This window comes from Telopea speciosissima, chromosome 1 (genome assembly GCF_018873765.1).
Source record: "Telopea speciosissima isolate NSW1024214 ecotype Mountain lineage chromosome 1, Tspe_v1, whole genome shotgun sequence".
In the NCBI taxonomy this organism is placed as follows: Eukaryota; Viridiplantae; Streptophyta; class Magnoliopsida; order Proteales; family Proteaceae; genus Telopea; species Telopea speciosissima.
This window is the reverse complement of record NC_057916.1, coordinates 19,549,635-19,576,901: the sequence shown is the minus strand read 5'-3', so window position 1 is coordinate 19,576,901 and position 27,267 is coordinate 19,549,635. Positions and strand designations below refer to the sequence as shown.

Here is a 27,267-nt window from a genome sequence, read left to right as displayed (position 1 = left end):
GTTCTCTTTGCATCTTCATTACTGTTCTACAGTCGAGCAATCTGATCTCAAGGTTCTCTTCATCAACTATTGGAACACATATTTCAAAGGTTTTGTCTGTGACATTGGATGAGTGGACTGATGATGAAATTGACTCTATGGTTGAGGTTGGCAGTAATTCCTCTGCTAACAAAATCTATGGTTTATTACTCCCATCCCTAACCTAATATATTTGGGTTCCCATTGTTCTCTTGGGTTCCTCATACGATTTCTCGCCCAATTGTTCTCCTGGTTTTACCCTAAAACTGATTAACCTTTTGATAAAAGATCCTGATTTGGTTCCTAGTTTGACAATTCGAACCTAGTACTGCATTACAGACCTTCATAATCAATATGTCATCAACTATGATTCCCTTGCAAGACTCAAACCAAGCTGACCCACAGAGAGCCACTAACAATGACCAAATCAGTTATCACCATAAACTTGCTGAAGGATACTTGTGAAGATCCTAGAGTTTCTCTCTTTGCTAAAAAAAGATAACTCCTTTTAAGGATGAATCTCTATGCTTATGCCTGACCTGCCAGGCAAGTATAACTTCCAACTTCAGATGTACTCCTCAATCCTAAATATCATTGGGGCCACAGAGCAGAACAAAGGTGGACAGCAAGACTGCAAGAGGACCCATATCATCACCTAGAATCTAGAATGCATGAAAGAAAATTTACTATTTCTCCATCAACAAAGCACAGATAACATGGTATCAAAAAATAAGTTTTTGAGCCATCACCTATAGATACCCCAATTAGCAGTTTAAGGAGTTGTTAACTGCCTCAAATGTCTTCCATTAGCCTACCCCATCACCCTGTCTAACTTCTATTCAGTCCCAATTATTTGACATGCAATAATTCTTCTCCATAGACTACTAGGTTCTTCACTGAACCTCCAAAGGAATAGAAACCAAGGCACAGTTAAAGTAATTACTTTCTAAATTCCACACCTCCCATTTGTCCTCACCACACAGACCTCTTCCCAGTCCATGTTTATTTGCCATCCTGACCATCCCCTCAAAAAACACCTGAATCTGTTCAAAGCTACTGCCAATAATGAAAGTAACAGTAAGTCTATAGGAATATTAGCACGAGCTGACCCTTGCCTGCGCAAAAAATTCAACCAAGAAATAATTTTTTTCCTCCCATCCTCTCTATGACAGTCAGCAAGGGGAACCCAAATAAACCAAGGGAAGAGATTCCACTCTAAAATAAAGACTTGAGGGATAAGTGAGCTCACCTCTATACTAAGGGATAAGTGATTCACATTTGGAACCTCACCTACTCTCATAATGTAACTCCTGCACAAGTAAACTTGCAGATCAGAAACAGCTTTAAAACATGTAAAAGCGCAATCTGACTTTTAGTGGCAACAGAAGATACAATGATATCGTCCCCAAGCATATACAGGATATAGGCAGGTCTGATTTTGGGAGCTGAAAACCTCTCAAGTAATCAGACTCTATTGCCTTAGTCAATATTGATATTGCTCAATGCCTCAGCCACCAAAAGGAACAAATAAGGGGAAATGGGATCCATCCCTGATGAAGCCCTCTTTCAGAGTAGTTCTCAGAGAACCCCTTCAGAAAGAATAGAAAAAAACCAGGTGAGGAATAGCAAACCTCCATCAACTTTAAATCACACTAAACGTCTAATGCAATCCCGGGTTGGGGAAACCATGTTTGGGTTCTCTATGGGCCCAATAGAATAATAGAAAAGTCAATTTAAGAATGTAGTGGCAAAACAGTATATATTTATAGGCTTATAAGGGGGAGTTGCAATAATGTAATCAACCAGATTCTTCAAGGGGTCACTAAGTCACTTGGTAAATAAAGGGCCAAGTACCCAAACAGAAATAGTAATTATTGAATAGGGATAAACTAGGAATTAAATATAATTAAAGGACAAGAAGGAGCTAGGGATAAAGGTGGGTATTAATGGAAAGTGAATATCGTCTTCAACCTCTAAACACAAACCAGAGGCAGAAAGGCAGCAGACTTCAAGGTGATCGAACTCTCTTGTTTGAAAGTCAATCGACCTCTACTTTCAGGGAGTGATTCTCCCTTGGGCGTCCCAAACACAATCACTAGCAGCCGGGAAGAATCATTAATGGAAGAATGTCGACCCAAGATTAAATTCAACGGTAGGTTTCAGACCAGGTCTGATTGTCGTTTGAAATCTCACAACAGGGAAGCTTTTAATGGGAGGGATTCTAAGGTTTTAGTCACCCGTAAGGGGGTTTTCTTTCACCCAAAATCTTGGGACAAACAGAGTAATATTGGGGGAGTTCGAATAAAATCTGTGGGACTGTTGGAACCGCCCCAAAACAAAGTAAGGTAAATGGAGTTTGAGAACTAAAATAGGAAAAAGAGAGTAGGGAAAAGGAGGAGGTTACGGGTGGAAAGGTTAACTAAGATGAAAGGAATCAAAGAGGATTCAAAGAAGGGAAAGAAGTTCAATACCAACCTGGTCTCTATTCACAACCGTGCTACAAATCCCAATTTCATTCACTATTCCAATCTGTCCAACAATGGGTACATGCTTGCATAAATAAGAAAAGAAACCAGTCTCCAAATCTAATACTAAGACTCAATTGGAATTGAATACTACTCAAACGAAAACATAGAAGGATAAAAGAATATAGATTATTACAAAATAAAACCAAATAATCCTACTAACTATTGCTGATCCAAAAACCCAGGTTGGCCTGGTTACATTTGGGCTTAGGTTTTCAAACCCGGTCGTATTAGTCCAACCACTCTAGTGCCTACTGCATCAATGTGTCACTCCTTGCTAGTAACTTACTGGCCTTGCGAACTGTTGAACCATCTCAACGAGCTTTCCCTAATATTGTCAACTATTGCTCCTCTGTGCTCCCCAACCCAAAGTTCTACTGAATGCAGATCTTTCTACTTCTATCAGTCCTGGTCCAACCACTCATCCATCTCAACATTCCCTTGACTACAGTCATTTGATGAACATGTTCCTCTTATACTACCCAAGTGAAGCTTTAGACAGCATTTTTGGTATGCATTTCACAAAATTTTACTTTTTAGTTCAAACAGAGAGTGTAGTTGACACGACACCCCAAAACCTCCTACCCACTTCGAAAGGCCTGCTCAAATTCTATTATTCAACATGTTACTCAGTATCTCCCTATTGATGATATCACTCTATTTATCTCTTGATCATCAATCCCAAAACAATGCCCTCATTTCTAGCTCTAGATTACCTAAATTTCATTTCATCTATTCATTTTTTTGCCAGGCTTATCTCAAAACCTTTACTTCTAAAGCATACTTCCACAATTCTCACTAGGTAACCACCCCTCCTTAAATCTAGTAAACGAGAATGATATTAACAGCAAATAACTCCACATTTGAAGAAACTTTTAACCGAAAAAAAAACACATTACACAAGTTCAAACTTTTCAGTAACGTTCAGAATTACTGTTCTGATGCATATCTTGCCCTCAGGTTCCTGAAGACTACAGAAAAAAATGTCATGAAAAAATTGAAATTCGTTGCAAGTAGGGGGCGGGGGGGACAGAAACATAAAACTAGGACATCATGTTACAAGGCCTAGTTATCATCTTCACTAACTTCCTCTTCCTCACAAGTCGCACTTCCACCTTCAAGCATTGTTTGCGTGAGGAAGGACATTAGGAAAGTAGGTACCAGCAATGGCAATGCTTTTGTACCCTAAGGCTTGCCTGACATGAACTGATTTACATGAAATTTCTAGGAAAATATCAGTTATATTTTGATTATTCAATATTTTTAAAAATTCAGACAATAGATTGTCATTCTTTTACAGATATTAAGGATTATATCAATTACCCACCCCTCTACGCTACACATCCCAAATATGGAGGAATTTCATTGAATTTCACAAATTGGAACCTGCTTTTGAAAATATCCCCCAATTAAAGACAATAAGGAAGTTGGCAGAGCAAACAACCATTTGCACCAGAGCCCAAATATGCTTCACAGAGAGCTCGAATGTAAACCAGATGAGTATGCATGCATGAGAGAGAGAGAGAGATCACATGAACCTAAATATATGGACAGTAACAAAATAAGCCGATTGTTTGGAGACCATATTAGGGATGGCAAGACATTCTAACAGCCTGCAAAAGGGGTATGAAGCTTGCATCCCTTTTATTGCAAAGGCAGGGTCTGGTGCTTGCCTGGTCATCCAACAGAACGCAAGACATTTAAGACTTCTTCCACATGCTCTTAGAGAGCATCATGGTAAACAGGACAACTTTGATGTATGACCTTTCTAACAATAAAAAAAATAAAAAAAGTTAAGACTTCTAAATTATGATCATTTTCCCTTCATAGTTGCTGCATTTACAGAAATACTACTGAAATGCAATTGACTGTTTTAGCATTAATTCTAATGAAAATGTTAAAGCAAGATCTTGTCACTGCTTAGCTAGGCTAGGTAGACATCATTAACTAATTAACTATATCTGTCAACATTCCATTACTTTCCATTTTATTATTATCAAAAAGAAAAAAGATATGGTTAAAACAAAGAGAACTAGTAATGCCAAAAGGCACATGCACCAAAAGCACAAGCAGCATTGGACAATACCGATGGCACAACAACTAGAAAGGTCAAAAATAAAACACAATAGAGTTCTAGACAAAAACCAGAGTACAATAGCAATGAGCAAACCTCCAATAACTGAATAAACCCTAACAGCATCAAATATGGAGGTAACCTACTAACATCCACTATCCTCCAACACCACCACCACCGCCCATCCAACTCAAACTTCTTGAACATTATCTCTCTCCTCCATTTTTGGAGGGCCTTCCCTAAAGCCATGCCTTTTACCTCTTCCCTTAGGCATTAGTCAATTAACCACTCAATGGCATCAAGCTTTGGGAGAACCTCCTTATCTCAACCACCGATGTCGACGATGCTGGCATGGAAATGGCCCCACTAAGTCAATGATAGTCTTTTCCCCTCTATATCTAAATTCAATATCTTTGAGGGAAACTTTAGCAAACTAATCACTCTAAAAGAAAAAACACATTCTAGTTATTCAGCAGTAATGTCCTCTAGTTCGATTCTTCATGCTCCTCAGCCACTTTATCCAACTTCCTATCAGATCCACTTGGAACAGCTTTTTCCGAAATGTCTGTAGGGTCGCAGTCTACTGAGAGTCATAGAAGTATCGTCGAATCATATGTGTTTCATTCAAAATCCTAGTTTGCTTGTCACAGGCAGATGACCCACATGGCCAACTGAAATTCCAAGATCTTCTTGCTTAAGTTTCAACTACCAGTGAACTTGGTGCAGCAGCTGTAATACCGTCAGGAAGGGCCAGATGTGGCATTTCATGATCCCCCTACAGTGGTAATGTAGTCCTAAGTAGGACAAGTCCCACTAGGAACCAGGGGAATAGGGTTGGCCGAATGGGACAGATTTGGCTAATTAGGGCAAAATTTAGGGTTAGGGTTGAGTAATGATAATGGGGTTTATAGGGTTTTAATATGCAGGTTTAGGAGGTCTTAATGATATAAAGATGTTAGGGTTTGGAGGGGTTTTAAAATTCTGCAATTGGGCAGAATTGGGTTGCAGGTTTTAGGGTTTAATGGAGTGAGGGGATGGAGGGGTTAGAGTGGATACTATAGGGCTAGGTTTAGGGTCGATTGTAGGGAGATGTTTGGGGAATATAGGCTGGAAGTAGGGTTCGAAATTGATGGCTAAATCTGGAGTTATGAGGGAGTCCTAGTTGAGGTAGGAGTTGCAGGTTTAATGGAGATTAGGACTTGATGGATGGAGGGGAATGTGGATTAGGTCTAAGGGGAGATAAAGGCTGGTAGAAGAAGGTTTAAAAACAAATAGCAGGTTCAAACTTACAGGATTGCAGAGAACAATGGCAGCAGCTTGATAACTTGAAGAAACCTCACGATCTTCACGATGCAAGGAGTCGCAGGAGTCCACCCACCCTATCCACCTTGAGATCCACAAGGATATACACTCACAAAGAGCAGCAGCAATGGCAGCAAGCATAAAGCTAATTTTTGTTAATCAAATTCGTATCTAATGCTGGCCTCCCTTACAAACTTATTTAGAAGACTCAAAAATAGACTTAGACACTAAAAAGGAATGGTCTAACCCTATCCCTAACCTATTAGGTAACTTAAACTGACTAAGAAACTAGAATACTAAAGAAAATAGACTCAAAACATAACTGGACTTATAGGGTCCTAATCCAGCCCAACTTACATCACATAACCACTTAACCAAGTCACATGATCACTTAAATTGAACCAATTGGATGCAACCAATTTGAACCGGCTCAATTAAAAAACATAAAAATAAACTAAGTATTGGGCTAATCCCATATGCAACCTATATACCCATATTTTAGGCCCATAAAAGTGGCCTATTACATTAGAAACCCATGGGATCAAAGGCCCAACATGAATGTAACCCAACCCTAGACTTATTCCCAATGAAACAAGCCCTATTTGGTGATGAATCTGCATCAAGTGGCCAATTAGGGCGGAGGGGAATTCAGGTTTCCTGTCCACTGCAGCAGGGTGATGATAGGGAATAATTGCACGGCCTGGTCTCAGTGCCATCTCAATCTGAGCCAGCAATGGATTAATATTAGAATTCTCACTCTCTAATTTATTTTAAAAATTAGATGTCACCATAGAAAGAAAACTGACCTCAAAATTCTTCAAATCAGCTTGACAGGACAAATCCCCAACACAAATTCCAGGTAAGTTCTTTTTCAAATTATAGCACGTGATGGTATTTTTTATCCTTATTATAAATTCTAGTTCCTTCTTATTTCCTTGTTGTCATCCACCTAATACTAAGAGTGCTTAACCAGAATCTCAAATTTTTTTTGGACCCTGTTTTTTCTCATCTAAATTTGAAATCCTATTTTAACTTTACCTTTCTCTCAAAGATATTCCATTTGTACTAAAAAAAACCCCTTTAATACCTTACGACCAACCCAAATCATAAAGGGTGTGATAAATGCCAAGTTCATGAGGATATCTACAGTTGATAGGGCAAGGTATGTTTTATTTGGGCCAATAACCCACAAGGGCAAGTATAAAAATTATCCAACATCAGAGTTTAGTCCATTTAAAAATAAAATTTGTTAGTTTAATAACAGATTGTAAAACTAATAGAACAAGAACATCTTCTCGATGGGGAGAAACAAGGGTTCCAAAATGCTAGCTCAATGATAAAGATCACATAGTTGGAACATATATGTGTATGTGTGTGCTCACGTACATGAGTGTGCATGTGTGAGAGAGACAGAGAGAGACAAATAAATAGAAAGAAAGCAGTGCCCTATACAGACTGCAAGTAATAATGACATTGTTAGGAAAAAGAAGAATTTCTAACCAGGGGATTAAAAGCATACCTCCAAGATTTTCAGCAGCAAATTTCAGACACACAGCTTTTAGTTCCATGGCATGACAACAGTCAGCCAAAGCAAGAGTGTTGGCAACAGAGTTCACAGAGATATCCTTGCACAAATACGACTCACATATCAGTCTAAGTCTTGTCAAATCATACTTGTCAGCTGCAGCTAACAACTTTGCAGGTAGTGTTTCAGACACACAAGTTACACAAGATGAACTTGGTGAGACCAACTCCTCATCTTCTATTAGACTATCCATGTAGATGAAATGTAGCATAGCCTGCCAATACATAGGAAGGATAGGTTCAGACAAAAGGAACAAAAATAACAAGGAAAATAGGCATCCAACCAAAGTAAACCTGAATATTTGTAATCGAACCTCAAGCACAGGATAGTGGAATTATTCACCTTAAAGACCTTAGGTTCAATATCCGTAATGAAAATTTCATGCTTGTCTTCCTCTAACCCATCATAAAATTGAGCTCGGAATATAGGGGATCTAGCAGCCAACACCAACTTATGAGCATGAAATTTTTCGCCAGCTACATCAAAAATCACATCTGAGCCTTCCTGATTCTCCAGCAGCGTACCAAAATGTTCTCCAATATCAGAATTAGGGACATGTATTGGATGCGAACTTGAACAATCTATTGCCGAAACCACAACACCAACAGTGCAATTAATTTTCAAACAATCATCCTTGAGGAAATCTGATGTTTCAAGCATAGCTCTTCTGAAAAAGCGCTTGTAACCCCTAAATGACAAATATGAACAGATTAACCTTCTAGTAAGTGAAAACATGAAGTCAAGACATATTTCTTCAGAAGGAGAAAATAGAAGAATATTTTAACATGAACTGCAGTTCAAAAGAATTTCAGAAGATAATAATAGTGACAAATAGAATAATAATAATAATTACTTCTAATAGTGATGGTAGTAGTAGCATTTTTATTATTATAAGCAACGAATTTAATTGAAAGGGATAAAGAATGGTAAGAACCCACGGGCCACTATACAAGAAAAAAAAAATCGAAGGCAAAAGCCAATAAAGGAAAACACTGAAAAGACTCGCATTGGGAAAGAATTACCAAGAAACATATTCTCACTCTTCCTTGTGTGTGCATGTATATAGAGTGGTCAATTTTCTGTTTCTCAGCAAATCGACAAAATACAATGTAAGAGATGCAATTCGACAGTGCTTTAGTTTTAACCTTGTCCTGAAGTCGTAACAATATTTAGCACATCAAATAAGTAAATGACCATTACATTCCAATACTACAGTGAAAGCATGTGCATATAGAAAACATAATTTAACAAAGAGATGCTGAGAATTTTCTCCAAAGACAACAAATCCTAAAAAAGGATATGATCCCATATCCATGGACAATTCAAAACTTTATAAAGGGCGTACCCAATGCATGGGTTATAATGTATGCAGCCTTACCCCTGTTTTCACAAAGAGGCTGTTTCCAGACTCAAACCCGTGATCACTTGGTGGAAACCCAATTTAGAAAGGAACTGTAACTATCCTAGAAATAGGATGTTTCCAATTGTCTCTATGTTAAGAAGAGCTTGAGATACAAATAGCACCAAATGTGTTACAAAGTTTGTAGTGTTCCAAAGCCCCTAAAGTCAGGGTTGGAAACGTCACATGTTGGTGATGTTCTTGCCAATTGGTATTTCCCCTCCCTTGTTGGTGCGTATATTACCTTTTGATTAAGACCAGGAAAAAGATACATGTTCTAGGATCAGTACGATTGAGAAATTGAAAAAAGAAACATTTATGTTTGAGTAGAAAATGAAAAACCCACCCCAGAAAGTGAAGCAGCGCAAGAATCGTCCTGAACGACCTCAAACTTGTGCCAGATAAGAAATAACTAATAAATTATACTAGAAGAACCCCAACAATGAAGCAGCGCAAGAAACAAAACCAAGACACAACTTCACCACGAAATAACAAAAGACCTAAATTTTCTGAAATTCAGTTTCCAACACGGGAGGGGGGAAATGGGTGATTGATGAAGCTCACCACATACTCCCTCGATACTTCAAGGTATACGGACCGCTCTCCAAAGACCGATCAAAGTGGCTATGAACCTTATGCTTTCCCTTCCCGCTCTGATCAACAAGCGTAAGCTCAAAGAGTGCTCGGACGTCCGTACCCTCACTCGCCAGTGCAATGAAAACAGAAACATAGGTCGAATTATCCTCAGGGTTCTTCCCATCAGGATAAAAATAAATCGCCCACTGATATCCTCCGACGCTGAAATTATCGCTCGCAATGTGCTTGCCGATTCCCATCCCTTTCGCAAGGGAGTAGCCTTGAATCACAAACTTATGGGAACCATTAACGGTCTCGGTCACAGACCGAGAACTCGTCGGAGATATCGAAACGATGTTATCCAAAGTCGCACCCTCCAGCATCTTTGAACACTATAACCGTTAATTTCATGGAAGATACCGAAGCATCTCAAAAAGAAACCCTAAGTCGACGAAGCCGACCGTCGAATTGATTTATGCACAAAATGAACTCGTCGAAGCTTCAGCCAACTGGTGGAATTAAGATCGCCTTGATGAATCAGGAAAGAATATCGATGGAAACCGAAACAAGAGAATTCGCCAGGAGAAAATTGCGCGACCGAGATGAGACTTTGAATCGATTTCCTATGCTTCCTATGCCTCCGGTGAAAAGATTTACACTTCTGATCCTCCGTTTCGTTCTTTATTGTCTCTGTATATAAATTCAGAGGTTTCGATTATGGGAAGAGGAAAGAGAAATAGTTTCCGCTTTCACACCTGATATTCCCAATGCACATGAGAACGGAAATAGGAAACGGAAGCTGTTGGGTTCTAATTTTTAAAACGAGCGAATTGTCTGAAAGAGAGGTAAATGTTGAAAGGTGTAGGACCATATCACCATAGTATTTAGTAGTATCAGTGTGCCAGCATTGCTTCTATATACCCACCCACAAGAATGTCTGAAAGAGAGACGTTCTCTTCAGACTTCAACGGTCCTAGTCTTCTCGAATCATCCCCGTGCAGTAGAGAATAGTTACAAAAACCTAGATTTTTAGATTTTATTGTTGAATCTAGCGGAGCAAAGATTTAAATCACGTTATTGGTAGAGGTATAAATTTAGAATGAATCGAAACTGGTCTTTTTATAATCGAGTTGATTTGATTTTGGGGGAAAAAAATTTATTTGATTCGGTTCAATTTAATTGTGATTTTAGACATAAAATCGTTAATTAAATCGAATTAAATTGAATAAATTTAAACTCGAACCATATAAATTAAACTCAAGCCAAATACAATCAATTAAGGATTAAACAAGACTTCCAAAGCTATTAATTAAGCCTCGCACATCATCCTAAAATATTCATTCATCATCATTATACATGCCTCTAGGTGACAAAATAAATTGTTTACAATGGGTAAATCGAGCGATTCGATTTGGACAAATCCGTATCAATCTAATTCTTGCAATCCAACTTCCATCGACTCTGCTCTCTTGACTATTGAAATGGCCATTGTTGGCTCCTATTACATCCAAACTCCTGTTTCCACATCGTTCCCTCGTCTTTTCTTATGGAGTTTCTTTGTTATCTCCGCTCCGATTCTTCTCCTTCACCATCACATTTTTATCTCTAATAAACAAATGCAAGATTAAGTTCGATAGCTAGATTTGAACCTAATCACAATAAACGGTGTCAAAATCGTCTTTCTTTGAATCTTCTATAGTCGTGTCGTTGTTCACAAGTAAGGCAGAATACTGATCCATCAATGTCATCTAGGACGTTGGCCTCTTAATGGCCCTTTAGAATCAGCCCACTTATGCAAGCGACGGAATACAAGACATTGTACCCCCAACAGTAACTAGTCTTTAATAACTGCAAACATGACTTAGAGATGGTCCAATAAAGGATGAATACATTTATACATTTATATTAGTAAGCCCCATCTAGTCCACAATGCAATATAGCAAGATACATTTTTCATGTTACACTATTGACCTCTTTCTTTACAAAATTATATAGCAAGATACATTTTTCATGTTACACTATTGACCTCTTCCTTTACAAAATTGCCGGTTGGTAACTGCTGCTAGTGCATGACAAATTATCTCTCTGCTAAGAAAATGAAAAGGTCAAGTATTCTAACCCCCTCCCCCTACTGCTACAAAAAGATTATCAAAGGTTAGCAGTGATTACAAGCCTATTAATTGATTCGTAAACAGAAAATAGTTATGTCACCCCATAGCATTGGTTGTCCCTGATTCTGTGTAAAATATGAAAAGGCAGCCGACCGACTGATGCCAACAACATAGTTATCCTCAGGTTAGTACCACTTGAAAAGGTTAAGCCCACCACCACCCTCTGCAACAGTCTCTTCCGAAGACCCCGACCCACTCTCCATGCTGTCATCTGAGTTGTCATCTGGAAGGAGTTGTATTCGGCTAGCATTTTCAATGATCCAATTAGTGAAGTCATGTGAGGATGCCAACTCTGCAATGGCATCCCTAGTAGATTCACTTGTAAAATCCTCATACTCATTTTTTGAGAACCACTTACGAGTTGGCACCTTGTGGAAGGTTGAATAGTAGTCCTGTTCCTGCTGGCATGATGGTTCCTTAACAGAGGGTGATATAACCAAACCTGCAACCGAAAAAGGCCACCAAGAAAAGAACCAGAAGGATAAAAATCCTCACTGCAGGAGCAAAGACAACATAGATTAAAAATAAAAGGTACTAAGAATAGATTCTTTGGGGATGCCAAGTGGGATGGACCGACAGAGTGATACTAGTTCCAGATACATGTATAACTATGAAGCTGAATGCTTACCATACAAGACACTGATTGATTAGTGTTAATAGGATCACAAAGGTGAAGTTGGAAAACATCTCATAGGGCTTATCTTAGACTGATTGTCCACAAACAGTGTTATCCTGTTGGAATACCAAGGCCCGTAGAGAAATAGGAAATTGAGTTTTCTAATGTAAAACAATCATGAGACTCCATTTTCAGTGGCATCCAACTGGAAACCTCCATGTTTTTGTACAATCAATTTAACCCTAACAAGTAAAGCTATACTTAAAAACCATGTGATCTGTTATACCAGTTTGATAAAAAACTGATCGGTTAAAAGTAAAACCAAGAAAAGGTTGAGTGGATGCAGCCCTCCCAGGACTGCATATCAGTGCAGTACCGGCAGCATTATCTGCCCATCCTCCTCCATGACTATGTGCCAAGTTAGAGCCCAATCCGACTCTTCCACAAGCTAAAAGCTTCAAAGAGCACAAAAAGTAGTAGAAAAGGCACAAATTTGAATAATTCTAGACCTTCAAAAATACGGGTGAAAGTGTGCAATTCAATGTAGGCAATACAATTGCATTACATTTTACCAAAACAAGCTGTCCTCTTCCATTCAACAATTCGATTTGCCCAGTTGGCACGCCATGTGGCAAAAAACTGGTTGCCATAATTGCACTCCACATCCATTCCGCTAGGCCCACATCCCTCTTTCTTAGTAGGTAGTTGACATTCAGCCCATAAAAAAACATTTTAACGGAGTTCCTAAACTATAAAGTGGTATCAAGAAGTACTACTTCAGTTGGTACCTTTAAATTAGGGAGTTTCTGAATGACACCTCTATAGGTGTATTTATTGACACCTTTTAATCGTCCCTTGTCCTATTCTCAAAAGGTTTTTAAGATACGGGTGTAAAAGGGTCTCTAAAATAATTTGGAAGAGACATCGTTATGTTATTATCAAAAGGTGTCATTGTCATGCACATTTTCGAGTATGCAAATGAAATAACAGTACCCTCATTATAAAAAAAAAATTGCATGTAATACCGAAAGGGCAAAAAAGTAAGGTTACAAATTATCTGACACCTTGAGGGTTGTCAATAAGAAAATCCCTATAAATTATGAGATGACGCCACTCACTCTAAATGTTCATTTTGGTTTCCCTCCTTTGTCCACAGCATTGCTTTTCCCTTGCATTTTTTGATTTCATGGGTATTGAGTTACAGATTTCAAGGGCTTGGATGGTTTTAGGCTTCAGATCTCACAGACTGGTTTACAGTTTAAAATTTGATGGTTTCAAGTTTCAAACCGATGGGTTCAGGTTTCATGTTTTAAGCTTCAGATTTGCGGTGTCATGGTTTCAGGTGATTTAAAGACATTTTCAAGCAATCTGTGTTTTCCAGACTCTGCAGCCAGCTTTTCAGAACTCCTGGGTAATCACATGCCAGCTACCCAACACTTTTATGACTTACATGTTGTTCTCAAGAAATGTTTCTCAAGCAGTTTTGTATATTTATTACTTCAACATAAGTGCTCATTATGTATTTAATTGGTGCTCACGTATCCATTAAAGGGGTCTACACATATCCTTTTACCCCCTTGAACTATCCATGACAATCCTCTTAAAAATGATTTTCTGATTGTCCAATCAATATATTGATGCTCATCCTAAGTCCACCTTAAAGCCTTATGTAAGCGCCAAAACGTATATGTTGGAAAATGAATAAAATTAAAAGAGATAGAACCACATTTACAGGAATTAGAAAAGTTTACCTTTAGTGGGACAGTCAAACAAAGCAAATGATCTCCTCAGGCTATTCTGTGATGCTCTTTGAGAGGCCATCTTAGCAGACCTACTAAAAAGTTCAGCACGACTGTGACTTAGAGGTGTGTGTTTAGAGAAATAATACTACAATCTGTTATTGAGAAAATTATAAAACTTGGAAGGCAGTGAGGTAAATGAGAAGAACAAAGGTACCTATTTGTTGGTCACCTGCACAAGATTGTTTAATTACATCATGGCAAGTGACATACAGGAGGCTACATTATACTGCTTCATATAATCTCACCTAGAGAAATTCCACCATTAATGGGACCGCAGCCCCTTGTGATCTGTGACTGAGTCAGGTTTTGAGTTTTGTATATCTATAGAACTGGTTAGCTCTTGAATCTTGCTTTCCTCTTAGAGGGCTCTACTTCTACTTTTTATATTCTTCTTCAATAAAGTGTCTTTTACTTCTTTAACCTTTTTAACCCCACCCCCACCCCCCAAAAAAAAATATATCCATCATTAATGGGAAATTGAACCAATCATTGTAAAGCTTCTCTGATGTATTCTCCAAAATTTTGACAATCTGGGAAGATCATATAGATAGATTGGATTGGTGAACATCCCTTAGGTGTGCTCAGGGGTGCAACCTGAGCCCAAAAAACCCAAGCCCGCCCAACTTTTTCCAGGCTTGGGCTGGGATTTTCAGCCCATGGGACTGCCTAGGGTTGATCTCCCCCACCCTGAGATCAGGCCAGGCTGGGTTAGGGTCGAGGCACTGGGCTCATCCCAGCCTGGCCTGAGTCTGATTTACATGCACTTTTATGGTATTCATGTGTGTGTGTGTGTGTGTTTGTGTGTGTAATATTATGCATCTATACGAGGTATTCCTATGCTATGATGGTTAGCTCTGTAGACTAATATCCCAAGGCTAAGGTTAATCCTGCCTTTTAAAGCACTTTAATGAATATATTACATGTTTAGCTCACTCAGGCCGGGCCAGGCTTGGGCTGGGCATAAGAGATCTCAAGCTGGTTGGGTTTTCAAAAACCCAGCCCTGGCCCAGCCCACACAAGTTGCATCCTAGGTGTACTGATTAAGAGCAATGGACCTGATAAGCAGCAAGTGGGTTACATAGATTATGTACGAATATTCAGCATAACTTGGTTGAAGGAAAAGGAAAGCTGACAATAGAAATGTCGGTCGTAATGAACTTACGTCGATGTTGAACCTCGCCACTTCAAAGAAGATATAAGAAGGCAGATAGCCCAAGAAGAAGCCAATGAAACCATAGCTAAAAATGTATCAAATGTGCTCTGATAAAGAAGACAAGATCAGAATCTTCAAATCACCAAAATTTTCTTTGCAGCAATATGACAACCATGTATGTCAATAAAAGAAACCTCCTTTCTACATTAGCAACTCTTAGGGACAAAGACAAGTACAGCAGCCAACCAACCAACCTATCATTCAACATGTTTTACCTTTCCAACTAATTTGTAGTTTTAATTGGGGCTATATAGGCATTACAACCTCAGGTTGGGCTTGGGCTTGCACTGGAAGGCCTCAAAACATGGTCAGGTACCAAAACCAAGCCCAACAATATACATCATATTATAAACACGTCCATAACAAACACCAACAATTTGGTTGCTAGATGTTGGTGAGGGGTCTTCAGGAAATGCTTATTTGTAGATCCAATGTTTTATTATTAGCAGATTTTCATCACTTTTTAGACTTTCAAAAATTACTGTGAGCCTAACACAAACTAAGCTTATCCAACCAAGTTGTTTTGGTTAAGTAAATGGGATGGGCTCTGATTGAACACTTCCAGGGGGGGGGGGGTCGATGGGTTTGTCAACCTGTCATATTGTTGGACCTGTGCACTCAAAAGACCAATGGAAGGATGAAAGTTGATGAGATTTCCGAGCAATCAATACAAGTACAACAATAGAATAATGGACTTCGGGGTCTCATACCAGACCACCACACATCCATGCAGTAAATGTTTCCCAATCTAAACAATTTAATTCCACAAATTCCTTAGTACCCTCGAAAAAGAAAAGAAAAACATATTCCTTTTTTTTAATTGCAATACACAATTTTCTCTATCTCTTACACATTCAATGCAATGGTATAACCTTTAAAATTTTTCAATATGTATAATCACTCTCAATCAGCATGAATTTAAAAGAGATACTCTACCATTAAAATAAATATCATTGCCATAACACGCATTGCCCACTTCACAAATTCAGCTACACCAACATCAACCGTTCCATCTTCTGAAATTACAAATTTCTGCACAATCCCATAACCTAATGCTGCTCCTGCAAAGACATTTGCTACCAATACCACTATAGCAACCTGTCATCAAGATGAAAAAGTGATGAAGTAATTAGCAAGCTTAAATCAACAAAAGAACGAGAGGTTGTTCAGCGATGGTGGACAAAGGACTTACAGGATTATGCATATCTTCACTAAGCCCAAAACTCACGAGAATGGAATTGACCAGCATTGAGAAGTACTGCACAAGCAAAGATCCAAGATTGAGCTGACATTCTGACAACATCAGTGGAGTGCAAGGTCATAAAGCTGTAAATTATGCATGACACCCGACCCGATGAGATATTAAGCAAGGGCTATAACACTATCAAGTAATTAAGAAATCTTAACACTGATCCATATATAGCAATGCAGAAGACATTTTCCCTGCTGGTCGGTAATAACTTCATGCCCTAACAAACAATGTGAAGGCAATGCCTAATAAGATGGTATCAATTACATCAGATGAAATGTAATTAAGAGAAAAGTATGGCCGGAGGAAACAAATGTATCAGAGAACCACAACATTGCAATGGACAAAAAAAATGCCAAAACATATTTGATTCTCCTTCATTTTCTTCCCTGATTGGTCCTCTCGAGGACTCTCTGAAGGGTCTGAATTCCCCAAAGTGAGGAGGCAAACCAGCGATGGGACAAACTGCACATAATATAACTGCATCTAACACCACCAGGATACACCCCCAGGAAACTCAAACATGAGACCTCAGGCTTTACGCTTTAACAGTTTCACTGCAGTGTTCATACCAGTTCACATATGCACTGAATTGAGCAAATACACCTAATCATATTTCACTAGTTAGAGATGCAATAACATCTCACTAACAAAATAATGATTTTTCTGTCCAAGAATGTTTAAAATAGAGCAAATCTTGCCCTTTCCTCCAAACCATACCTGAAGACAATCCATCCCATCTATTATTAATATCCACATCCCTACCCAAGTAATCAACATCTTATTGGAGATCTCTCCAGATTAGTTTTGCAAGGGATTCTCATTGTTTTATTGACAATTTTGCTACTTTGGAAAACATTTCAAACTGGTCTCACCCATTCTCTGTCATATAAATCATAAAGAATAGTTCACCAGTGCAGAACACAGGATTAAATTTTTTAGATAAAATACAAATACAGTTACAGCAAGATTAGACCACAACAACAAAGGAATCTTAACATTTGATTAATGGTATGAACACAAAGAATATAGCCCTTATTTGACTTTTGCATTTAAGCTCAGAAGATGGACACTAATTAATTGATTTGGTCCTCTTCATAAATTTAGAGGAAACAAAGAAAATTCAATAAAATCCTACTCCACTTTTCTCTTTTATTTGTCTTATTAATTTTCTTTCTGGTGCCCGATTGAAGAATAAGGCTCAGCAGTATCAATGGTAACTTTTCTCTCTCAGGGAACTAGAAGTGCTTCTTGGAAATTGAAAAAACGTTGGTAACACTAGATCATCAGCCTTTTCATTCATTAGTCTGTTGGTCATCTTGCTTAAGATTAGTCTACGGCTTTTCGCCTCCACATTAGGTCTTCATACTAAAGAGAAACAGGGTCTATATTTACGAAGAAAGTAATATCCCGAGGAGAGGGGATATTAGTTGTTGGCATAGAGTAAATCAAACACCTAACACCTATAATCCTTCCACAACCTAACAGTTGTAAAGGTAGAGAACATCAATCACCTGTAGTCCTCCCAAAAGGCAGGACACAATCATTTCAATAGAGGATATGGTTTGTTACAAATGACTTTCACAGTGCAACTAGCACTTCCTGGGAGACACCTTTGAGGAAATTGATGCAATGCAGTTTCCTACGGGATGGGGGTGAATGAGAAACCTACAAGGAAATGTCTGTTAAATGCAACTTGGCACACATAAGAAATGCCCTGAAAACTCATCAAGGATCATAGTTTAAATACCAAAATTGGTAATGGAGAATGGGCTTAAATTTTCTAATTCATGTTTCAGATTAAGAAGATCATGGTTTTGAAAATTGGTTAAGTAAACCTAGAGTGCATATGATCTTTTAAAGGTTTAGAATAATTGATATTAGGAAGTAAGAAACATGAGGCTTGAAGGAACTGATTGAATGAGTTGCCACTTGGCATCAGCCTTTCTAGCAGGCTCAAAGAGAGGCAATATTGTTTACATTAAGGGCTGCTTTCAGCAGGTTTACATGCATGGGCTGATCCAATTGGGTGGAGGGGGGGAGCAAGGGGGCAATTCCCCCCCCCCCCCTTGAAATTTTAGATATATATTAAATGCATTGGAAAAATGGATTTGGGACTCATGATCCCGCCCCCAATGTCATCCATGCCATAACACCTCCACTCCATCCTCAACTCCTAAGTCCAAAAACCATTTAATATGCCATGTACTATTTTATAATACAATTATATTATTTTATGAATACATTTATACCCTTGGATAATATAGTATAGATTTATGGTAAGAATATTGTGTACACTGATTTAATAAGGCTTAAATATAACTTATATGATGTACTAATTTCTCAAATCCCATTTTGTACTTCCTCAAATTAATTCAGTACTCTGACAAGTGATAGCACTATAACATTAGATTAACTATGTACTTTTTGTTTGTGTACAACACTTCACAAATCCCAGTTTTGACATATTATAAGTGTTTCTATTTTTATTCTGGGTTTTAGTTTCTTACTTCATTTTGGTTAATTATTTCATCACTCAGCTTATTTATCTTGTATTATATTTTAGATTATGACTCATTTGTTGTTCCATAAATAATTGGAAAACCAGGTGTTTTTACTCAACTCACCCTTTTCGAAACCTGGTGAGTCGGCCGAGTCAAACCTGGTCAGGGCGAGTCATATTTTTTCTTTTCCTCATTATATATTCCTTCTTCGAGTGAGGAGGGACTGAGGCTATGGTTGCTTCATAGGTGAGAAGAAAAAAATGGGCTAACATTGAAGACAACAAACAAAAATTCTAGGGTTTTGTTTAGTTGTAGACCAAACTTATGGTCTATGAATAGTATATGGCCCAATTTGAGGGGGGGAAAAAACAAAGTCAGCGAGTTTCACATGACTCGGGCAAAAACACCAAGTCAACAAAATCTCAGACTAACTTGGACTTGGTCTGGTCATTTCTTAAACCTGGGCAATTCTTCACGACTCCTGACAAGGTTTCATGATTTTTTTTACTTAACTTGGGTAACTCGCCCAGGTCAAAACTTGGTTTTCCAACTATCACTTTAATTCATTCATTAACTTTGGGAATTAGAAGCTAATAATTTGATTCATCATATTAATTTAAAGTGATTCCTGTTTCATGTTGTAAAAAAAAAATTTATTTTAAATCAAACTTAGATGACATAGAAACATCATCCTCTAGGTCAACTTCTTTACTTATGATTGACCCCAAATATCTAAAATGGTCACTTTGCAGTATCTCTCTTTCCTCAATTCGCACCATATCAATATCCCTCATAATGTGACTAAAGTTACACATCAAATACTCCGTCTTCGTTCTACTAATCTTAAAGCCTCTCGTTTCCAAGGTTAACCTCCAAAGCTCTAACTTAGAGTTAATCCCTTCTCTTGTCTCATCCACCAAAGCGATATCATCAGCGAAGAGCATACAACACGGGACCTCATCTTGGATGTTCTTGATTAGATCATCCATAATAAGCGTAAATAGGTAAGGGCTTAAGGCTGATCCCTGGTGTAGCCCAATCATAATTGGGAATTCCTTTCCCTGACCTGCCATAGATCTCACACTAGTCACCACGCCCTCATACATATATTTAATTACATCCACGTATTTACTCGGAACTCCTCTCCCTCACTAGAACTTATCGGATTAAATCTCTAGGGGACTCGGTCATAAGCTTTTTCTAGGTCAATAAAGACCATATGGAGATCCTCTTTGCTATCTCTATATCTTTCCATGGCCCTCCTCAATAAGTAGATAGCTTCCGTCGTGGATCTACCAGCCATAAAGCCAAATTGGTTCACCGAGATATGAGTCTCTCTTCTCAAACAGGCTTCAATAACGTTCTCCCAAAGTTCATAGTGTGACTCATAAGCTTTATGCTTCTACAGTTGTTGCATCTCTGGATATCACCTTTATTTTTGTAGATTGGGACTAAATGCTTCTCCTCCATTCATCTGGCATCTTCCTTGTACTCCTGTTAAACAGATTGGTTAACCAATAAACCCCACAACCTCCAAGGGATTTCCACACTTCAATTGGAATCTCATTTGGGCCTAGAGTCTTACCTGCTTTCATCTTTCTTAAGGCTTCTTTAACTTCTGCCACATTAATCTTCCTTATATATCTATGACATGTGGTGTCTTGCTGAAAAAAGTACTCATCCGGGTCATTTCTACTCGACCCACCTCCATTTAGTAGGTCACAAATATACTCATCCCATCTCTTCACAATGTCCTCATCCCTCACCAACACTCTTCCTTCAGCACACTTGATGCATCTCACCTGGTCAAAACCTCTACTCTTCCTTTCTCTCGTCCTAGCTATCTTAGAAATAGCTTTTTCCCCTTCTTTAATATTTAAGTTGGTCTAAAGATCCCCTTATTTCCTCGACCTAGCCAATGCCACAATCTTCCTAGCTTCACTTCTGGCATCAATATATCTCTTTTTATCCTCTGTATCTTTAGTCCTTTGCCATGTCTTAAATCAATCTTTGTTGGTCTTAATGGCTGCTTGGACCTCATCGTTCCACTACCAAGTCTCCCTAGAGGCCTGACGATCACCCTTCGCTTCCCTTAGCACATCTTTGGATCACTAGGTTAGTGAAAAACAACCTCAATGATTGCATCAAACTAGGCTTCTTTTGCAATGAGCTGTGTCTAAACCCTAAATATTTCCTAAACTGAAAATGACATTTTTTTTTATTAGTACAAGAAACTTCATCCTTTATACATAATCAATTGAATACCCTTGTCTCGTCGTACTTTGTTCTCTTCTTTGTACATGATACAGTATACACATTTCTTATTTATATAGTATTTTATGCTTCAAAACTGTATTTGCATGTATCCTAAACGTTTCCATTTGTATCTTTCGGGTATCTTGTGTCTCTCCGATACGATACGATATGTCTCTTACAATCACCTTTCCGATACAATACCCGATAGCGATACTTTAAACCTTGAGAGAGAGGAAGCCTCATCCAAATTTTGTATTTTATTCCATACATAAGGGAGTGGGTATTACATGTATTTAAAGATCCAAAAAATAATAAAAAATACAATACTCCTAATATCTAGTTTCCTAAAATAAATAAACTTATAAACTACTATGGACTCTTATTTTTCTAAACTACTACCCTAAAACAGAAACTAAATCTATAGGACCTACTCAAGACAAAACTCTAACAGATAAGAAATAGGTCCCACAAGATCCCTATAACAACTACTATTAGATAAATCGTTAATTAATTTCTAATTGACTCATACTCCATAGGTATTAAAAATATGACCAATTTTTTTACCCTGTATTCATATATTAAAATATGACCACTTTTTTTACCAGGCAGGCATTATACGGACCATAAAGCTGCCAAATAATCCATGAAAAACACAACTGGAAACTTGAAAATAAACACAGCTCTAGAAATACTTTCTGGTTATAACTTAGTGAAAACTGACTCGTCTAACAAATAAACTGTCAACTACTTTAAGTAAGACAGCAAAGTAAGATGATTAACTGATTCTATAACAATGTTTAAAGTACTATATCGAATAAATACGAGGTTGCCAAAAAAACAAGTAAAAGAATTGAAGCTAAGCCTGGATCTTGAGAATCCAAGCTAAACCCTGATCTTGAGAATCCAAAGTTTCAAACACAAGTGACTTTGTTGAGAACTGCTTAATAAATTAAGTTAGGATTAACCTCAGATGGAAGTCCGGCCCATATGCCAGCATTTCTGTTTCTCTTATTCCGTAATCAATAGTAAAAAAATTTCAAGCTCTTGTTTCTTGACTCGGCTCTTTTTCTGCTCCATTATGGTAGACTACAAATCCAATATTTCTTTTTTTCAAAAATGACGACCATTTTCATCCTTTAAGCAAGAATCAATCAAATATAGCGGTTTCTTGACCAAGAAAATAAGAAACTTGTTTTGTCTGAAGTTGCCAAAACAGCCTTTCAATTCCAAATGCGATAGGTATAATCCCAACATTTCAAAATAAGAAGAAATCCACATTCAGGTGGAGGTTTCAGTATGATTGTGAGAGATATATATGCATGTAATTTCCATGATGCAAATCATGTTCACCTGATTCAACATAAAACTGGACCAAGTGCCAGTGTATTGGATTCTCAAGATCCAAACTAAACCTTTGAACTGCTTTGTGGGGTTTTCTTTTTTCTTTTCTTTTCTTTTCTTTTTTTTTCTTTTTTTTTTTGGGGGGGGGGTGGGAGGGGGGCGCATGGAGGTACTATGCAGTAATAGAGCTAACAAAGAGTACCATTTACCTGAAACAGAAGGCTCAAAATAATAAGGAAGACTCCAACTGCCATTGAGCTGCTATAATAGAACGGCACCCAATTACTGACTACCGGTGCCAATAGCAGTAAGATAAACCCGAAAACAAGAAAAATAAGACGCCATTGATGGAACTCTGCACAAATAGTTAATACTTACATAATCTGTTGAGACAAGTTAATATAAGTGGAAAAAGAAAAGAAAACCATGAGCAAATCCTGTGAATAGGAACTAACCTTCTTCAATAGAAACTGTAATGGAACCTGTAACTTCACTATTAAACTTTACATCAATATATCTATCCTCATATGGTGACATGGAAGCACTCCACAACCCCTTGTGGATGGATTTCCATTCATCCGTCACACATTGGCATAATCCAAGAGAAGAATTCCTACATACACTTTTAGAATGAGGAATGATTCTTTACAGCTACAATAAACTTCAACATTAGCAAATTCCCATATTGATTTGGTTTGTAGATATTGCAAAAGAAGCATGAAAAAGGGTTTAAAAAAAAAAGTTAGGACATTACACTTACCGGTGGAAACAAACCTCTATTTTGCTATACAGCTTTTCAGGGATCACCACTGAAGGAGTCAAATTAACCCGACATGAATTGGCATAACTCCTGATTTTCCATCTTGAAAGACTAGCAACTCTTAAACGGTCACATGAGACCATATGTTTCACCCCACGAATAGATGAATATCCATCAAGAGGAGACGGTGTGAGGCGATGCAAGAAAGGTAACGATGAATGATCCCTTAGGTGAATCTCTATGATGCAAAAAAAAAGGTAAGATGAATGAGCTTCTGGACAATATTAAGACGTTCAACTAAAGCCAGAGAAACCCTTTTTTTCTTATTTCATTTCACCGTTAGATTCCATTAACTTGCATTAACTGCAATGTCGATCTTATGATGTAGTTATATTGAGAAAGTGAATACCTTTGTAACTCGTCTTTTCACAGGAAGAATGGAAGATAACCAAAGATAGCGAGAGAGCAAACAGAAGCAGGGACGTCGAAGGGGCCATATCGCTCTCGCGCTCCACTCCAAAGAAGGTGGCTTCTTGCAGTAGCTTCGTACTTGGTACTTAAAAAGTAGACAAAGGAAACTTTTCAAATTTCAAAGCTTCCTTTGGAAGGAAGGAGGACGGGTGACAAGGTAGATTTTGTCACATGCAATTATAAATGCCACGTGTTATCTTGTATTAATCAACTATACAGTGTGAGAGAGAACCTTAATATAAAACTTAGGGTAAATTACACACCATTTCCTGGTTTTCAAACGAAACTCAGATCACCTCCTGGTTTTAAAAAAAAACTTAAATCATCTTCTCTACAGTAACAGTGTTAGTCTGCTGTTAGTTATTTGTGTAAAAGGATTATTTTACCGTTGTACTAAAATAAACATTGGTCAAAGGTAGTTTATGAATTTAAATTTATTTAACTGACTGACATCATCACTTAATAGCATAAAACTAACCAATAGGGACTAATTTGTCATATTGGGGTCTAATTCAAGGGGTGATTTGAGTTTTTTCAAAAACTAGGGGGTGATCTGAGTTTCATTTGAAAATCAGGGGTGATGTGTAATTTACCCTAGAACTTATCTGCTTAACCATTAAAAGAAGTCACCATATACAGTAGGAGATGTTTGTATACGAATAAGATCATAAACACTTGATGGGACAGAGTCATGTCACCGGTCACTCTCCTTAAGATCGTAATTGTCTCTATAGTGTAATACGGGTTCTAGCGAATCAACCTCTAAAATGAAATAACCCCTTAGGCTTTCCAGTAGTTGTTGCATTTACCTGGAATTGGCCACGTTGAGACACACTTAGGTTTGCTTAATCAACCAAAATAAATGGAACAAAGTGATCTCTCAAGACAGTAAACAATAGGACAGAACTAGAGATTCTCTTGTTCTTTTTATCGATTTGTTTGGAAAGGTGTGTCTTAATTGGCAGTGTTGGCCCCATCATAGAACTATCCTTCATTTTCAAAAAGAATGGAAGAAACTTCATACACACCAAAAATAAATTGAGGCCATTTAATTTGCAAACCGAGAAAAGATGCCCAATGGAAACACATATCCAAAGGAACCCAAAAGACGTGTCTCTAAGAAAAGAAGACATAGAAAACTAGTTGTTACTAGTGCCAATAGCATTATGGACAGCATGCAACGAATGATCATCAACACCAGAGAAGTGTCAGACAACGTTTATTTGACATTGGAAGAGCCACATTCAACATCAGACAGATAGTGTAAGTTGGTAATTTTTTTGAAAACCCCCAACTGTGAACACACTTTGGCCGAAGGAAAACCATCTACAAGTCTAGTCCAACCCAAAAAGAAACATCATACACACCAAAGTCTTGCATCACCACACCATGACCTTGCATGACGCATAATTATCACTTCTTTTTTTTGGTGGGGGGGGGGGGGGGGGGAGGGTTGGGACACAATACAATCTTCTTCTATTTTTTACCATAAGACATTTCAATTAGATAGATTCAAACAACTGTATGCACTTTTAACTAAGCTTGTAGGTTTCATAAAATAAAAAATAAAAAAAAACTATACTTGTAGTTGGGGAAGTCAGGGCCTACTTCTCAATAAATGGGGTTGCAGATTAAAGAAGTGTGGTGCTCAAACCAACACATCACCGATGTTCTTCCATCTCCAACCAAACATCCTTGGCCCTAGAAACCGATAAAATACCTTATATATATCTCTGATAACGCATCTAATATATTCTTCACTTATAAGAATACTTTTTGTATACAACTTGCTGTTAATCTGGCTAAATATGGTCAATATATGTAACAACAATGTCTATTACTCTAATGTTTAATATATTTTGCGTGTTTTTCATAAAAAATAAAAATAAAAAAAACTTTAGACGCCACCTAATTAAATGTGGTACGTACCAGGAGGTCTTGAGTTCAAGTCTCTTGATTCACATCCTACATCCCCCCTTACCTATAAAAAAAAAAATGTGGTACGTACGACCATAATTTTGCCTCTCACTTTTTTGTTACTTTCTTTTCTACTCAACCAATAGCCCAATACATCTTGATTACAATAGTCTCTCAAGTTTCAATATTAGACTTCATTGTGATTAAAATTTTGAGTGACAGTGAATTGAAAACATTGACGTTTTAAAATACGTTAGGTCACTATAGCATTAGAGGACTAGTCAAATTCAAGATTTATAATTGTCATAAAAAAAAATTGAATGGTATATCATATAGAGTTGAACATTCTTTTTCCCCTATCCCCACTCTTCTCTTGTTACATCATATTCCACCAATGCATGTGATTACCTTGTACATAACTTATATATTTTTCCCACGTGAGAGAAATAAAATACATTTCAAATAAGGTAAGTAGTTTTCTATCCGACTGTGTAGTCTATACCAGCATTTCTATGTGTCTATATCTCTCATCCTCAAAACAAGGTGGCAAAGATGTCTTTTCATATGAGGAGGAGAGAGATAAGACTAATGGGATGCTAGTGTAAACCACACCCTCGGGCGGAGTTCTTTTTCCTTTCAAATAAATATAAGTTATGTCGCTACAAAGAAAAAAAAATATAAGATATATTAAATCTACATATTGTGGAGATACCATTTTTTAAACTTGAATATTAGATTTTTTTTTTAAAGTAAACCTCAAATATTAGATTCGACTTGATAGCGAATTGCCTTGGTCACTCCTTGATCAACTTAAAAATTCATTAAAACAATAATGAAATGCATCTATCAAATAAATATCACCTTCAAAACATATATTAAAAAAAGAAAATAGAAAAATCTTACCTATTTAAAAATCAAATCAATCCGATAAAAAATCAATCGATAAAATAGACCAAAACTGATCATTTAGATTGAAATAACAAAAAACCGATACCATTCAACATTTTGTTATATTTTTTTCATGAGAAAAGAATGCTTCCTGGACAAGTGGTTTCTATGCCTAGACATAAAAGCATGCAAAAGTTTCATACTACCCCCTATGAAAAGGTAGAAATCTCACCCAAGGCCATCTGATCACGCCAGACATGCCGACCTGTGCGACCAGGTGGCATTCTATTTCCCATTGAAAAATCAAGTCCGGAGTGCCGCCGTGCCGGATGGTGATAGATATTAGTTTCGATCCGGTGTGTATACCTAACATTTTGTCAGTCCGGTTTTGATCTGAACCGATACCGTGAAAAAACCGACCAATAGTCGAACCAAACCTACTCTTTGACAACCCTATCCCCAATCACTAGAGCCCTGCCACAGCCGAACGAGAAAAACGGTCGACGAACTTTCACCCTCTTACCATCTGCCGTCAACAAAAACCTCAGCAATTTCTCTGCATTTCTAAGTTTCGAACTAAGATTTTATCCAAATTCCCAT

The 27,267-nt window shown here is 37.7% G+C and overlaps 2 protein-coding genes across 3 annotated transcripts in view; both read right to left on the bottom strand.

Annotated features, from left to right (window-relative positions):
- The window catches only part of LOC122672568 (BTB/POZ and MATH domain-containing protein 4), a 37,463-nt gene extending 27,412 nt beyond the window's left edge, over positions 1–10,051 (bottom strand). The window contains exons 1-3 of one of the 2 annotated variants that reach the window (XM_043870036.1): positions 9,468–10,051; positions 7,847–8,192; positions 7,439–7,718 (exon numbers count right to left, since the gene is read on the bottom strand). In XM_043870036.1, the coding sequence (XP_043725971.1) occupies positions 7,439–7,718; positions 7,847–8,192; positions 9,468–9,862 (1,021 nt within the window). In that variant the 5' untranslated portion in view covers positions 9,863–10,051. The remainder of the gene's footprint in view (positions 1–7,438; positions 7,719–7,846; positions 8,193–9,467) is intronic. The other variant, XM_043870030.1, reaches the window with a different exon arrangement.
- A 1,635-nt stretch (positions 10,052–11,686) lies between these two features.
- On the bottom strand, positions 11,687–23,888 carry LOC122666570. The gene is made up of 9 exons (XM_043862618.1): positions 23,801–23,888; positions 23,392–23,629; positions 23,087–23,244; positions 22,841–22,986; positions 16,474–16,566; positions 16,218–16,379; positions 15,231–15,328; positions 14,018–14,118; positions 11,687–12,092 (listed from the first exon to the last, which is right to left on the bottom strand). The coding sequence occupies exons 1-9, from the start codon at positions 23,886–23,888 to the stop codon at positions 11,776–11,778; spliced, it is 1,401 nt and encodes a 466-aa protein (XP_043718553.1). The 3' UTR covers positions 11,687–11,775.
- Between the last annotated feature and the right edge of the window lie 3,379 nt (positions 23,889–27,267).

Bases quoted from the DNA above. Each gene is read 5' to 3' on its own strand.
- LOC122666570 (XM_043862618.1), bottom strand. From the start codon at position 23,888: ATGGCCCCTTCGACGTCCCTGCTTCTGTTTGCTCTCTCGCTATCTTTG. The intron at 23,630-23,800 runs GTATTCACTTTC...TTTGCATCATAG, and splicing joins TGAAAAGACGAGTTACAAAG to AGATTCACCTAAGGGATCAT. The intron at 14,119-15,230 runs GTAAGTTCATTA...TCTAAGTCACAG, and splicing joins TGGCGAGGTTCAACATCGAC to TCGTGCTGAACTTTTTAGTA.